Source organism: Cyrtonyx montezumae, unplaced genomic scaffold, assembly GCF_038088225.1.
Source record: "Cyrtonyx montezumae isolate F1298 unplaced genomic scaffold, pur_monq_1.0 scaffold_59, whole genome shotgun sequence".
Taxonomy (NCBI): domain Eukaryota; kingdom Metazoa; phylum Chordata; class Aves; order Galliformes; family Odontophoridae; genus Cyrtonyx; species Cyrtonyx montezumae.
Genome location: NW_027072066.1, coordinates 220,346 through 235,951, shown reverse-complemented (window position 1 = coordinate 235,951; position 15,606 = coordinate 220,346). Strand labels below are relative to the sequence as shown.

At 54.8% G+C, this 15,606-nt stretch overlaps 1 protein-coding gene across 1 annotated transcript; it reads left to right on the top strand.

Moving 5' to 3' along the window:
* The first annotated feature begins 363 nt into the window (after window positions 1–363).
* Window positions 364–9,799, top strand: LOC136056842 (14-3-3 protein zeta-like). Its single transcript, XM_065749206.1, has 6 exons — window positions 364–373; window positions 1,482–1,573; window positions 1,654–1,842; window positions 2,171–2,338; window positions 2,667–2,752; window positions 9,610–9,799. Exons 1-6 carry the CDS (start codon window positions 364–366, stop codon window positions 9,797–9,799), a joined length of 735 nt encoding a protein of 244 aa, XP_065605278.1.
* The last annotated feature ends 5,807 nt before the right edge of the window (window positions 9,800–15,606 follow it).

The following is a 15,606-nucleotide window of genomic DNA, read 5'->3' as shown; positions in this document are numbered from 1 at the left end:
GGGTGGGGGAAAGGCAATGTGACATCACAGGGCAGGGCGTGACATCATAAAGCACAGGGCAGCTTCCCCCAGCACAGACGCTTGGGGCAGCCGCTCCATCGGGTGCTCACTGCTGGAGCTCTGCTCTGGGTGACAGCCACTCGCGTGTTGACAATCTTGGCAAGAGAACAGGGCGAAGATCCACCTGCCTCTCTTAGAGCTCACCATCGTGGGCATGTTTCTGTTTTCTCTAGAGGCCCCTGACTCAGTCAGGATGGATCTGGAGATGGTAATCAGAATCCTCCTCGAGGTCCTTATGTGCTGTGTCCTTTCCTCCCTGCTGAGGCCTGGTTGCATCCGCCTCTACGGAAGAGTATGCCGACTATGGGGTCAGGTGAGCGAGTGAGATGCATCGCGCAGGGAGCGTAGTGCAGGGTAGGGTGTGGAGCAGGCAACCACAAAGGCCTTGTCCGTAAAGTGTTGCAAGGCAAGCAGACTCGCAGAGCTCCATTAGCTCTCCCCAGGGAGGGGAGGAGAAGGCAGTGGAGGGGAGAAGACGGGAGAGGAGGTTAGGGGAGGGAAGGGACGGGAGGAGAGGATCAGGGAGGGGAGGGGATGGGAATAGAGGGTATGGAAATGGAGGGGAGGGGAGGGGATTGAAGAGGGAGGGAAGCGGAGGGGAGGATGGGGAGGGGAAGGGAGGGCAGGATGGGGAGGGGAGGGGAATGGAGGGGAGGATAGGTGAGGGGAGGGGAATGGAGGGGAGGATAGGGGAGGAGAGGGGAGGAGAGGGGAGGAGAGGGGAGGGGCAGGAAGGGGAGGTTAGGGGAGGAGGGGAGGGAAGGGGAGGGGAGGGGAGGGGAGTAGAGGGGAATGGAAGGAAGGACAGGGGAGGGGAGGGGAATGGAGGGGAGGATAGGGGAGGGGAGGGGAATGGAGAGGAGGATAGGGGAGGGGAGGGGAGAGGAATGGAGGGGAGGATAGGGGAGGGGAGGAAAGGGGAGGGAAAGGGAGTGGAGTGGAGAGAAGGGGAGGGGAGGGGAGGATGGGGAGGGGAAGGAAGAGGAGGGGAGGGAAGAGGGAGGAGAGGGGAGGATGGGGAGGGGAGGGAAGAGGGAGGGGAGGGGAGGATGGGGCGGGGAGGGCATCCAGCTCTGCTGCAGCAGTGCAGCTGCCACCGTTGTTCACAGCTGCTGCAACTGGCACCAGCACGCTCTGGAGCTGGGCAGCAGGAGTGCCTGAGACCCCCAGGAGGTGCCTGAGCACGCCCCCGGGGAGAGCTCTGCAACCAGCAGTCCCGTGCTGCTTGCTGACCAGAACCTGGACCAGCAGCACGTCTGTCCAGCCCCAGGCTCTGTCAGGGGCTGCAGGGCGGGATGACACCGGGTACCACTCACAGACACGAGACAGACATGGCTGCTCAGTGCAGAGGGCACAGGCTGCACTGTGTGAGTTCAATGACTGCAGCCACATGTGCCCTGCCCAGCCACTCCTGCTCACAGACCACACCTTCTTCATGCAGGAGGAGAAGAGTGAAGCCTATGAGGAAAAGCAGAAAGAGCTGCACGGGGCCAAGGAGCAGAGCCAGCAGGAGGTGAGCATGGCCCTAGCATTCCCTCTAGGTATCTGTGCTAAGCATGCGTGTCTCTCATCACCCCTCTGTGCCACTGGCAGATCTGCTCCCTCCAGGAGAGGGTGCAACAGCTGAACAGCCAAGCTGAGCACTGGGAGCAGTTGCACCAGGAGAGTGAGCAAACTCTGAGTACGTGCAGACAGGAGCTGGATGTTTGCAATGTGGAGCTGGCTTTCTTCAGACAAAATAGGCAGCAGCTTCTCTCAGAAATGAAGCAGAGCAGGCAGGAGGTGAGCATGGCCCAAGCCTTCCCAGTAGGCACCTGTGCCAAGCGTGCGTGTCTCTCATCACCCCTCTGTGCCACTGGCAGATCTGCTCTCTCCAGGAGAGGGTGCAACAGCTGAGCAGCCAAGCTGAGCACTGGGAGCAGTTGCAGTTTGACACACTGGAATCTCAGGCTGCACAAGAAAAGGAGCTGGCTTTGCTCAGACAAGATAAACAGCAGCTCCGCTCAGAAATGGAGCAGGGCCGGCAGGAGGTGAGCATGGCCCAAGCCTTCCCACTAGGCTCCTGTGCCAAGCGTGCGTGTCTCTCATCACCCCTCTGTGTCACTCGCAGATCTGCTCTCTCCAGGAGAGGGTGCAACAGCTGAGCAGCCAAGCTGAGCACTGGGAGCAGTTCCAGTTTGTCACACTGGAATCTCAGGCTGCACAAGAAAAGGAGCTGGCTTTGCTCAGACAAGATAAACAGAAGCTCCGCTCAGAAATGAAGCAGAGCCAGCAGGAGGTGAGCATGGCTCAAGCCTTCCCACTAGGCTCCTGTGCTAAGTGTGCCTGTCTCTCATCACCCCTCTGTGTCACTGGCAGATATGCTCCCTGCAGGAGAGGGTGCAACAGCTGAGCAGCCATGCTGAGCACTGGGAGCAGTTGCAGTTTGACCCACTGGAATCTCAGGCTGCACAAGAAAAGGAGCTGGCTTTGCTCAGACAAGATAAACAGCAGCTCCGCTCAGAAATGGAGCAGGGCCGGCAGGAGGTGAGCATGGCCCAAGCCTTCCCACTAGGCTCCTGTGCTAAGTGTGCCTGTCTCTCATCGCCCCTCTATTCCACTCGCAGATCCGCTCCCTCCAGGAGGAGCTGCTACAGCTGCGAGCCATGCTCAGCAGTGGCAGCAGTAGCACCGGGAGAGCGAGCAAACCCAGGTTGCGTGTGAAGTGGAGCTGTCTGTTTTCACGGTGGAGCTGTCTTTCTTCACGCACGTGCTCGGGAAGGTCTGCGAGCAGCAGCAGGACGCAAACAGAACGAGAACCAAAGACAGCCCAAGGGTAGAAGGAGCACAACCTGAGCCGCAGGCACCGCTGGAGGAGGTGATCTGACTGCCTGAAACTCACCTAGAGGATGAGAAGAGTGACAGAGCACAGGAAGTGTGAAAGGCACTTGCAACTTTCCTTATAATAAAATCAAATTAAAAAAACAAACTAATAAAAATATTAAAAATAAATAGAAATAAAAAATAAAAGGAGCTCCTCTCATCTCATTTCTCACCACTGCCACCTCAGTGCTCCTTTCCAATTTCTGAGACCCCGTTCCGTAGTTCCAGTGCCCCACTCTCTCACCCCAAACCGCCCCGCTTTTTGTCCCAGCTCTCCCAATCCCCTGTTCCCGGAGCTCCCTTCTCCCACTGCACTGCTCCGCTCTCCCACCCCGGCTCTCTCCTTTCCGTCACCCTGGAGCTCTCTCCCCATCCCTATAACCCGATCCCCATTCCCAGCTCTCCCGCTGTGGCTCTCCCCGTTCCCTATTCCCGGTGCTATCCTCTCTCACTCCAGATTCCTCCTTCTTCCTCTTTGCTGCCTCCCATCGCTTCTCTACCCCACCCCGCCCTCAGTTCCCCCCTCTCCCACCACAAACCTCCCCTCTTTCCATCCCGGCTCTCCCCATTCCCTACTCCCTGAGCTTTTTTCTGCCACATCCCGCTTTTCCCCTCTCCTCCGCCCCAAATCTCCCCTCTGTCCGTCCCAGACCTCTTTCTTTCTGCCTTCCCGACTCCTATTTATTGCTAAAGAAACTATCATGTGCATAAGGAGCACAACAGCACTATTTCACAAAGATCAGCAACAAAATGGAATGGAATACGATTGGGAAGGTTCACTGTTTACTGCCACACCACCGCCATCTGCTTTTGGAGCTGTGGGCCGACATCACAGAGTAGGAGGCATTACTTTCAGAGCAGCCTTCAAAATTATAGCTGATGTTTCTTGTGTGAAAGATGATAGTAAACCAACCATTTGGACACAACCGAGCAAAGAATTAAATCAAATCTAGAAATAAATGCTTTTCTGTTACTTATTTTCTTATTTGTTTATTTATTCATATGGTTTGTGGGTTGTTTTTTTTTTTTTTTGCAAATGAGTAAAAAAAGATCGAGGAAGAGCAGATAAGTTCATAAGTTCATAAGTTCATAAGTTCATAAGGTTGGAAAGGACCTATAAGATCATCTAGTCCAACCATCCTCCTATCACTATCTCTACCCAACTACTAAATTAAGTCCTTTAGCACCTCATCTAAACGCTTCTTGAACAGCGCTAGGGATGGTGCCTCACCCACCTCCCTAGGCAGGCCATCCCAGTGCCTGACCACTCTTTCAGAAAAGAAATGCTTCCTCAGGTCTAATCTAAATCTTCCCTGGTGCAACTTGTGGCCATTCCCTCTCGTCCTGTCATTACTTATCAGGAAGAAGAGGCCTACCCCCTCCTCACCACATCCCCCCTTCAGGAAGTGGCAGAGTGCAATAAGGTCTCCTCTGAGCCTCCTCTTCTCCAGACTGAACAATCCCAGCTCCCTCAGCCGCTCCTCATAAGACTTGTGCTCCAGGCCCCTCACCAGTTGTGTTGCCCTTCTCTGAACACGCTCCAGGGCCTCAATGTCCTTCTTGTAGTGAGGGGCCCAAAACTGAACACAGTACTCGAGGTGCGGCCGTACCAGAGCTGAGTACAGGGGGATGATCACCTCCCTGCTCCTGCTGGCTACACTATTTCTAATACAGGCCAGGATGCTGTTGGCCTTCTTGGCCACCTGGGCACACTGCCGGCTCATGTTGAGCCGAGCATCAACCAACACCCCCAGGTCCTTTTCCTCTCTACATTCTTCAAGCCATTCTGCCCCAAGCCTATAGCATTGCATGGGGTTATTGTGGCCAAAGTGCAGGACCCGGCACTTGGTCTTATTGAACCTCATCCCATTTTGCTCAGCCCAGCTGTTCAGCCTATCCAAATCCCTCTGAAGGGCCTCCCTACCCTCAGGCAGTTTGACACATCCTCCCAGCTTTGTGTCATCTGCAAACTTACTGAGCGTACACTCAATTCCCTCGTCTAGGTCATCAATAAAGATATTAAACAAGATGGGCCCCAATACCGACCCTTGGGGGACACCACTCGTAACAGGACGCCAGCTGGACTTAAATCCATTAACCACTACCCTCTGGGCACGGCCCTCCAGCCAGTTCTCCACGCAGAGAAGAGTGAACCTGTCCACACCACAGGCTGCCAGTTTCCTCAGGAGAATACTGTGGGAGACCGTGTCAAAGGCCTTGCTGAAGTCCAGGTAGACTACATCAACAGCCTTTCCCTCATCTACCTGTCTGGTCACCCAGTCATAGAAGGAGATGAGGTTGGACAAGCACGACCTGCCCCTGGTGAACCCGTGCTGGCTGGGTCTGATCCCTTTATTGCCATGCACGTGTCGTGTGATCTCCCTCAATATCATCTGTTCCATAACTTTCCCTGATACCGAGGTCAGGCTGACAGGCCTGTAGTTCCCCGGGTCTTCCTTACGGCCTTTCTTGAAGATGGGAGTCACATCGGCAAGCCTCCAATCTTGTGGGACCTCTCCAGATAACCAGGAATGCTTCGGTACAGCACTTCTGGCACTCTCCCACAGATCTCAGCATGCAGGAGATGGTTTATTAACTGTGCTGTAAATAAGGCAGAGCATCACTCCCCGTCCCCACGTTTTCCCACCTCTCTCTCCCCTTTCCCTCCCCCCACCTTCACTGCACATTCCCACCTTCCCCTTTTCCCCGGATCCCACATCCCACCTTCCCGCACTCTCCATTACCCCACATGCCACCTTCCCTTTACCCCATTACTCCCACCCCACCCCACCCCACCCCGCGCTTTCCCTTTGCCCTCCATAACCCCTCACCTCATGGCTCATTGCGCTCATGGTCAGCGGTGCGCTGCTCCGCGCAGCGTCCATATGCTGCTATGGAAACGGACGCGCCGCAAGGCGCATGCGCCAGCAGCCCGAACCCGCGAATGCGCGCAAGCAGCGGACTGAAAGCCGCGCATGCGTAAAGGCGGCTATCCAAACGCGCATGCGCGCACGGTGCGACCCGACTTCTGCGCGTGCGCAGAGGCCGACTTCAGCCGCACAGTGCACGGTGGGGGCCGCGCACTTTGCGGCTCGGGGCGGGTGTTTGCGCCGCCGTTGTTGCGCTGCTGTCCGCCCGGCGCTGTGCTCGGCTCAGCGCTGTGCGGGGAGGCTGCGGGGCACTGCGTCCCGAGAGCCTGGGAGCGGTGCGCCGTTCTCAGCGGAGCTGTCCGAGCGCTGATTGTATGTCACGTGGTGCTTTACGTCCGCAAAGCCGCCAATTTGGAGCACTGCAGCACTCAGGAACAGTTGCAGCCAGTTGTGTTTTCTTTCGGCCCGCCCTACTCCTTCCGGCCCTCTCATTGGTTCCGCCTGCTGCCCGTTACGCGCACACCCCGCCCACCATGACCATTCTTCCGGTAGAGCCTTGCCGCCGTGATTGGCCGCCCGCGCGTATCCGCCCTCTGGTGCCTGCAGAGCCGACTGGCTACAGTGGCTGTCACTCAAAGACCGAGAGGCGGGACGAACGAAGCCACGGTTGCTCTCTATTGGTGCTCCCGTCCGAATGACGTGCTCGTGCGCTGTCCGGGCGGTGATGCCGGTCCCGCCATGCCGAGTGAGGGCAGTCCGGGCAAGGGGCTCACGGCGGTGAGACGTCGCTCGGAGCGACCCGCAGAGGACGGGGTGATTGTCACGTGACCCGGCCTGGGGGCTCCCGGAGCGTCCCAAGTACCCCCAGGGACTGACCCCAGGGATGGTGGAAATCCAGGACGAAGGTTCACTTTTCTCATTCCCCTGTACTGCAGCAAAGGGGAGAGGTTTTGTGAAGGGCACGGCGGCGGTGGATTCATTTTGTAAAGATTGCAGACCTCAGTTCCCTTCCTGCATCCAAATTGGAATGAGACGCGGGTGCCTGGACATGCTCTAGGGGCCCCACGGAGCTGGGAAGGGAGGAAAATGGGGCTCTCTCCCCCTCCTCCCTTTTGTTCCCCTCCCTCAGAACGTGGCTGCCCCCCATTGTCCCACACGTGTGCTGGGCAAGACCTCAGAGAGCGGCTCACCAGGGCAGAGCAGAGGGGGAGGTCCCCTCCTTCAACCTGCTGGCCACGCTCTCCTTCATGCACCCCGGGATCCCATTGTGCTCCGGTTTTAGGGCACCTCTCCCATACTCCAGGACCTCTCAGAGGTGACAGAGCAGCTCAGCAATCAGCTCTGGACTTAACTCCATTCACCGCTACCCGCTGGGAACGACCCTCCAGCCAGTTCTTCACCCAGAGAAGAGTGAACTTGTCCACACCACGGGCTGCCAGTTTCCTCAGGAGAATACTGTGGGAGACCGTGTCAAAGGCCTTGCTGAAGTCCAGGTAGACTACATCAACAGCCTTTCCCTCATCTACCAGGTCACCCAGTCATAGAAGGAGATGAGGTTGGACAAGCACGACCTGCCCTTTGTGAACCCGTGCTGGCTGGGCCTGATCTCCTGGTTGCCATGCACGTGCCGTGTGATCTCCCTCAAGATCATCTGCTCCATAACTTTCCCTGATACCGAGGTCAGGCTGACAGGCCTGTAGTTCCCCGGGTCTTCCTTACGGCCTTTCTTGTAGATGGGAGTCACATCGGCAAGCCTCCAATCTTGTGGGACCTCTCCAGATAACCAGGAATGCTGACAGATGGTAGAAAGCGGCTTGGCAATCACCTCTGCCAGCTCCCTCAGCACCACTGGGTGGATCCCATCTGGCCCCATGGACTTGTGGCAGTTCAGATGGAGGAGCATGTCTCTGACGGTCTCTGCTTGGATCACATGGGGTGTACTATGCGCTCCGTCCCGGACTTCCAGGTCAGGGCAAAAAGTACCCTGAGGATAACTGCTCTGTCTATTAAAGACAGATGTGAAGAAGGCATTGAGAACCTCAGCCTTTTCCTTATCCTCCGTGATTACAGTCCCTGCCTCATCAATTAAAGGAGAGAAATTCTCCCTAGTTCTTCTCTTGCTGTTAATATATTTGTAAAAGGATTGTCTGCTCTCCTTTACTGCAGTAGCCAGTCTAAGTTCGAGCTGGGCTTTTACATTTCTAACTTCCTGGCTGCAAATCTTGGCCAGTTCTCTGTAGTCTCCCCAAGTAGCCTATCCTATCTTTCAAAGGACATACACTCTTCTTTTCTCTCAGAGTCTCAACAAAAGTTCATCCACACCGGTCTTTTTCCCCTCCAGCTCAACTTACGGGACTCAGGGACAGCCAGCTCCTGTGCCTTGAAGATTTCCATCTTGAGGAGCATCCAGGCTTCCTGGACCCCTTTACCCCTCAGGAGCGAGTCCCAGGGGACCCTTGCAACAAGTGTCCTGAACAGGTCAAAGTCTGCCCTCCGGAAGTCCAAGGTAGCAGTTTTGCTAGTCACCCTCTTGACGTCACCCAGAATAGCAAACTCCACCATTTCATGGTCACTCTGGCCGAGACAATCTCCAACCTTCACATCTCCTACTGGTCCTTCCCTGTTAGTGAAGAGCAGGTCTAGCAAGGCATCTCCCCTGGTAGGTTCTTGCACCAGCTGTGTCAGGAAGCAATCCTCCACACACTCGAGAAATCTCACGGACTGCTTCCTCTGCACAGTATTATATTTCCAGCATATATCAGGGAAGTTGAAGTCCCCCATGAGAACGAGTGCTGGCCATCGTGCAACATCTACTAGTTGCTTGTAGAACACCTCATCTATCTCTTCATCCTGACTAGGCGGTCTAAAACAGACCCTCACCACGATGTCACCCCTACAGACCATCCCCCTGATCCTTATCCATAGACACTCTACTTTGTCATTTCCAACCTCAAGCTCTTCAACATCAAAACACTCTTTGATATAGAGAGCTATGCCACCACCCTTTCTTCCCTGTCTGTCCCTTCTGAAGAGCTTGCAGCCATCAATCCCAGTACTCCAGTCGTGGGAGGGGTCCCACCGTGTTTCTGTAATAGCGACAAGGTCATGGTTAGCCTGCCTCACAATGGCTTCGAGCTCTTCTTGTTTATTGCCCACGCTGCGTGCGTTGGTGTAGATGCACTTCAGCTGAGACATCTGCCTCACCCCTTCCTCCAGCACAGCCCCCCTGGACTCTTTACTGGTGAGCCCTGTTTTATCCCCTTCCCCCGTCACAGCTAGTTTCAAGCTCTCTCAATGAGTCCAGCTAGCTCCTGTGCTAGGATTCGTTTCCCCCTTTGAGACAGGGGCATTCTTTCAACAGATAACAGGCCAGGAGCCGAGTAAACTGCCCCATGGTCAAAAAACCCCAAGTGTCTGTCTCTACACCAGCCTCTCAGCCAATGATTCATCACCTGTGTTTTCCTAGCCCATTCCGTGCCCTTCACCGCCCCAGAAGGTACGGAAGCAAACACCACTTGTGCTCCCACCCCTTGAACTAATCGCCCTAAGCCCCTGAAATCTCTTTTCATAGTTTGCAGGCTTCTCTGACTTATTTCATCGCTGTCTGCCCGAACTATGAGTAACGGATAGTAGTCAGTGGGGCGTATCAAATCCGGGAGTCTTCTAGCTATGTCCCTGATCCGGGCCCCAGGGAGACAGCACACTTCCCTACGGTTTGGGTTCGGTCTGCAAATGGGGCCCTCAGTTCCCTTGAGAAGGGAGTATGCTACTCTGTATTGTACTATGAAATTCTTAATTCTCCTGATCGTGCCTGCAGGTTGGCAAAAGCAGCTTTCGATGATGCTATTGCAGAACTGGATACGCCGAGTGAAGAAAGCTATAAGGACTCTATACTTATCATGCAGTTGTTACGTGATAACCTGACACTATGGACTTCAGACATGCAGGGTGATGGTGAAGAACAGAATAAAGAAGCGCTGCAGGATGTGGAAGATGAAAACCAGTGAGACACAAAGGCCAATAAGAGAACCCATCTCTGACCACCCTTCCCCTCCCCACAAAAACCCTCAGTGTCACTCTGAGAACCACCAAATCTGACTTACATTGGGTCTCAGAATTTAGGTTCCTGCCCTGTTGGGTTTCTTTCTTTCTTTATTTTTTTACACAGTTTAAAAGTTCTTTTCTTTCGCCCACTACCATCATCTTCCTTTCTTTCTTGGCAGCAGCAGTCTCAATGTGCGGAGTCGACCGCCTTGCCATTGGTGACCTCCTGGGGGAATCTTCCTGCACCTCCCCCTTTATCTCCCCTTCAACGTCCAGTGCTGCAAAGCTATTGCTAAGGGGGACCTGGGGACACGAGGTAGGCAGAGATGGAGATTGCCCACGGTACTGAGCTGGGACTCTCTGCCAGCCCTCCCCATCCCTCAGATACCCCCCCTCTGTCCCATGGGGACAGGTCAGAGAGTCCACCACCAATTGTGGGGGATCTCCCCGGCGCCTTTCTCTCTGGCACTCGAGGGAGCTGCTCCACCAGTCAATCTCCCGCTCGCAGTCCCCGATGGCCCTCAGTCCCTCCACCTCCTCTTTCAGCTCTGTCACCGTGCTAAGCAGATCTTCCACCTGCTCACACCTCACACAGGAGAACTTTCCTTTGGCATCGACTCAGCAGTGGGTGCTCGCTGCCGTCTCTCCTTCAGCGTTAGCGTAAGGCCTTTGCTTTATCAGACACTCTCCCTTGCTCATTTTATTTGATTAATTAGCTTTATTTCCAACCATAGCATGGGAGGCATTACTTTCAGAGCAGCCCTCAGAACTACAGCTGCTGTTTCTTGTGTGTAAGGGGATAGTAAAACCTACCATTTGGACACAACCGAGCAAAGAATTAAATCAAATCCAGAAAGAAAAGTTGTGCTGTTATTTATATTCTTATTTATTTATTTATTTAGGGTTGGTTTCTTTGTTTTGCTTTTTTTTTTATCGCAAAGGAGTGAAACAGATCAAGTCAAAATGGAGGAAGTGAAGATGCTTTGGTACAGCACTTCTGGCACTCTCCCACAGATCTCTGCATGCAGGAGAGTTTAACTCAGCTGGAAATAAGCCGGAGCATCACTCCCGCATTTTCCCACCTCTGCCCTTAACCCCCCACCTTCCCTGCACGTTCCCTCCTTCCCCTTTGCCCCGGATCCCGCATCGCAACGGCAGCGGCAACGATCCGAGGAGGAGAACTCACTTCTGAAATAAGACACCGAATGCCAAAGAATACGGTATAACACCATTTAATTGGAATCGAAGCCAATGAATCAAACACGAAGAGGGAGAGTGTGGGAGCTGGTGGACTCTTGAAGGAAGGAACCTTAAAGCCCGCCCAGCTACTACCTGGTTTTTTGTGGAACTGAGGCATCCACGCAGCCCGGGCCCTAGCACACAGGTCACGCACAGATACAGAATGAAGAGCAGAGCTCTTCCACGGAGCTGAAGCTGGAGAAACGTCCAGTGTTTCCCCCTATTAGGAACAGTCTTTGGTGAAACTCGCGTCCAAGGGGGGTTCCAGAACCTTCTGTGTGCCTCCACGTCGGCTTCGTGCCGCATCACAGTGGCATCTAGAGACTTCTCCGAGCTTTGAACTTCTCTGAGCCTCGACGAGATCCGAATCTCACAGGTCCAGCAGGGCATCCACCAGGGCACACTGGGAATCCCACGGCCAGGGTGGGGGAAAGGCATTGTGACATCACAGGGCAGGGCGTGACATCATAAAGCACAGGGCAGCTTCCCCCAGCACAGACGCTTGGGGCAGCCGCTCCATCGGGTGCTCACTGCTGGAGCTCTGCTCTGGGTGACAGCCACTCGCGTGTTGACAATCTTGGCAAGAGAACAGGGCGAAGATCCACCTGCCTCTCTTAGAGCTCACCATCGTGGGCATGTTTCTGTTTTCTCTAGAGGCCCCTGACTCAGTCAGGATGGATCTGGAGATGGTAATCAGAATCCTCCTCGAGGTCCTTATGTGCTGTGTCCTTTCCTCCCTGCTGAGGCCTGGTTGCATCCGCCTCTACGGAAGAGTATGCCGACTATGGGGTCAGGTGAGCGAGTGAGATGCATCGCGCAGGGAGCGTAGTGCAGGGTAGGGTGTGGAGCAGGCAACCACAAAGGCCTTGTCCGTAAAGTGTTGCAAGGCAAGCAGACTCGCAGAGCTCCATTAGCTCTCCCCAGGGAGGGGAGGAGAGGGGAGGGGAGGGGAGAGGAGGATAGGGGAGGGGAGAGGAGGGAAGGTGAGGAGAGGGGATGGGAAGGTTAGGGGAGGGAAGGGGATGGGAATGGAGGGGAGGATAGTGGAAGGGAGGGTAGGGGAGGGGAGGAGAGGGGAGGGGATGGGAATGGAGGGGAGGATAGGGGAGGGTAGGGGAGGAGATGGGAGGGGAGGGGAGGGGAGGAGAAGACAGGGGAAAGGAGGGGAGGGCAGGGGAGGGGAATGGAGGGGAGGACAGGGGAGGGGAGGGAAATTGTGGGGATGGTTAGGGGAGGGGAGGGAAGGGGAGGATGGGGAGGGGAGGGGAGAGAAGGGGAGGAAAGAGGGAGGAGAGGGGAGGATGGGGAGGGGAGGTAAGAGGGAGGGGAAGGGAGGATGGGGAGGGGAGGATGGGGCGGGGAGGGCATCCAGCTCTACTGCAGCAGTGCAGCAGCCACTGTTGTTCACAGCTGCTGCAACTGGCACCAGCACGCTGTGGAGCTGGGCAGCAAAAGTGCCTGAGAACCCCAGGAGGTGTCTGAGCACACGCCCGGGGAGAGCTCTGCACCCAGCAGTTCGGTGCTGCTTGCTGACCAGAACCTGGACCAGCAGCACGTCTGTCCAGCCCCAGGCTCTGTCAGGGGCTGCAGGGCGGGATGACACCGGGTACCACTCACAGACACGAGACAGACATGGCTGCTCAGTGCAGAGGGCACAGGCTGCACTGTGTGAGTTCAATGCCCGCAGCCACATGTGCCCTGCACAGCCACTCCTGCTCACAGACCACACCTTCTTCATGCAGGAGAAGAGTGCAGCCTATGAGGAAAAGCAGAAGGAGCTGCATAGTGCCCAGGAGCAGAGCCAGCAGGAGGTGAGCATGGCCCTAGCCTTCCCTCTAGGTATCTGTGCTAAGCATGCGTGTCTCTCATCACCCCTCTGTGCCACTGGCAGATTCGCTCCCTCCAGGAGAGGGTGCAACAGCTGAACAGCCAAGCTGAGCACTGGGAGCAGTTGCACCAGGAGAGTGAGCAAACTCTGGCTACGTGCAGACAGGAACTGTATGTTTACAATGTGGACCTGGCTTTACTCATACAAAATAGGCAGCAGCTCCTGTCAGAAATGAAGCAGAGCCGGCAGGAGGTGAGCATGGCCCAAGCCTTCCCTCTAGGTATCTGTGCCAAGCGTGCGTGTCTCTCATCACCCCTCTGTGCCACTGGCAGATCTGCTCTCTCCAGAAGAGCGTGAAACAGCTTAGCAGACAAGTTGAGCACTGGGAGCAGTTGCAGCAGAAGAGAGAGCAAACTCTGGCTACGTGCAGACAGGATCTGGATGTTTGCAATGTGGAGCTGGCTTTCATCAGACAAAATAGGCAGCAGCTCCTCTCAGAAATGGAGCAGAGCCAGCAGGAGGTGAGCATGGCCCAAGCCTTCCCACTAGGCACCTGTGCCAAGCGTGCGTGTCTCTCATCACCCCTCTGTGTCACTCGCAGATCCGCTCCCTCCAGGAGAGGGTGCAACAGCTGAGCAGCCAAGCTGAGCACTGGGAGCAGTTGCACTGCTCAGTTGCACCAGACCCACTGGAATCTCAGGCTGCACAAGAAAAGGAGCTGGCTTTGCTCAGACAAGATAAACAGCAGCTCCGCTCAGAAATGGAGCAGGGCCGGCAGGAGGTGAGCATGGCCCAAGCCTTCCCACTAGGCTCCTGTGCTAAGTGTGCCTGTCTCTCATCGCCCCTCTATTCCACTCGCAGATCCGCTCCCTCCAGGAGGAGCTGCTACAGCTGCGAGCCATGCTCAGCAGTGGCAGCAGTAGCACCGGGAGAGCGAGCAAACCCAGGTTGCGTGTGAAGGTGAGCCGTCTGTTTTCACGGTGGAGGTGTCTTTCTTCACGCAAGAGCTCGGGAACGTAAGCGAGCAGCAGCAGGACGCAAACAGAACGAGAACCAAAGACAGCCCAAGGGCAGAAGGAGCACAACCTGAGCTGCAGGAACCGCTGGAGGAGGTGATCTGACTGCCTGAAACTCACCTCCAGGATGAGAAGAGTGACAGAGCACAGGAAGTGTTAAAGACACTTGCAATTTTCCTTAAAATAAAATCAAATTAAAAACATTAAAGAAAAACCCAAACATATAAAAATATGAATAATAAAAAGAAATAAAAAATAAAAGGAGCTCCTCTCATCTCATTTCTCACCACTGCCACCCCAGTGCTCCTTTCCAATTTCTGAGACCCCGTTCCGTAGTTCCAGTGCCCCACTCTCTCACCCCAAACCGCCCCGCTTTTTGTCCCAGCTCTCCCAGTCCCCTGTTCCCGGAGCTCCCTTCTCCCACTGCACTGCTCCGCTCTCCCACCCCGGCTCTCCCCTTTCCGTCTCCCCGGAGCTCTCTCCCCATCCCTATAACCCGATCCCCATTCCCAGCTCTCCCGCTGTGGCTCTCCCCGTTCCCTATTCCCGGTGCTATCCTCTCTCACTCCAGATTCCTCCTTCTTCCTTTTTGCTGCCTCCCATCGCTCCTCTTCCCCACCCCATCCTCAGTTGCCCCCTCTCCCACCCCAAACCTCCCCTCTTTCCATCCCGGCTCTCTCCATTCCCTACTCCCTGAGCTTGTTTCTGCCACATCCCGCTTTTCCCCTCTCCCCCACCCCATATCTCCTCTCTGTCCGTCCCAGACCTCTTTCTTTCTGCCTTCCCGACTCCTATTTATTGCTAAAGAAACTATCATGTGCATAAGGAGCACAACAGCACTATTTCACAAAGATCAGCAACAAAATGGAATGGAATACGATTGGGAAGGTTCACTGTTTACTGCCACACCACCGCCATCTGCTTTTGGAGCTGTGGGCCGACATCACAGAGTAGGAGGCATTACTTTCAGAGCAGCCTTCAAAATTATAGCTGACGTTTCTTGTGTGAAAGATGATAGTAAACCAACCATTTGGGCACAACCGAGCAAAGAATTAAATCAAATCCAGAAAGAAAAGTTGTGCTGTTATTTATATTCTTATTTATTTATTTATTTAGGGTTGGTTTCTTTGTTTTGCTTTTTTTTTTATCGCAAAGGAGTGAAACAGATCAAGTCAAAATGGAGGAAGTGAAGATGCTTTGGTACAGCACTTCTGGCACTCTCCCACAGATCTCTGCATGCAGGAGAGTTTAACTCAGCTGGAAATAAGCCGGAGCATCACTCCCGCATTTTCCCACCTCTGCCCTTAACCCCCCACCTTCCCTGCACGTTCCCTCCTTCCCCTTTGCCCCGGATCCCGCATCGCAACGGCAGCGGCAACGATCCGAGGAGGAGAACTCACTTCTGAAATAAGACACCGAATGCCAAAGAATACGGTATAACACCATTTAATTGGAATCGAAGCCAATGAATCAAACACGAAGAGGGAGAGTGTGGGAGCTGGTGGACTCTTGAAGGAAGGAACCTTAAAGCCCGCCCAGCTACTACCTGGTTTTCTGTGGAACTGAGGCATCCACGCAGCCCGGGCCCTAGCACACAGGTCACGCACAGATACAGAATGAAGAGCAGAGCTCTTCCACGGAGCTGAAGCTGGAGAAACGTCCAGTGTTTCCCCCTATTAGGAACAGT

Coding starts and splice junctions, on each gene's coding strand:
- LOC136056842 (XM_065749206.1), top strand. Junction 1,843..2,170: donor TGAAGCAGAGCAGGCAGGAG/GTGAGCATGGCC, acceptor TGTCACTCGCAG/ATCTGCTCTCTCCAGGAGAG. Junction 2,753..9,609: donor GGGAGAGCGAGCAAACCCAG/GTTGCGTGTGAA, acceptor TCGTGCCTGCAG/GTTGGCAAAAGCAGCTTTCG.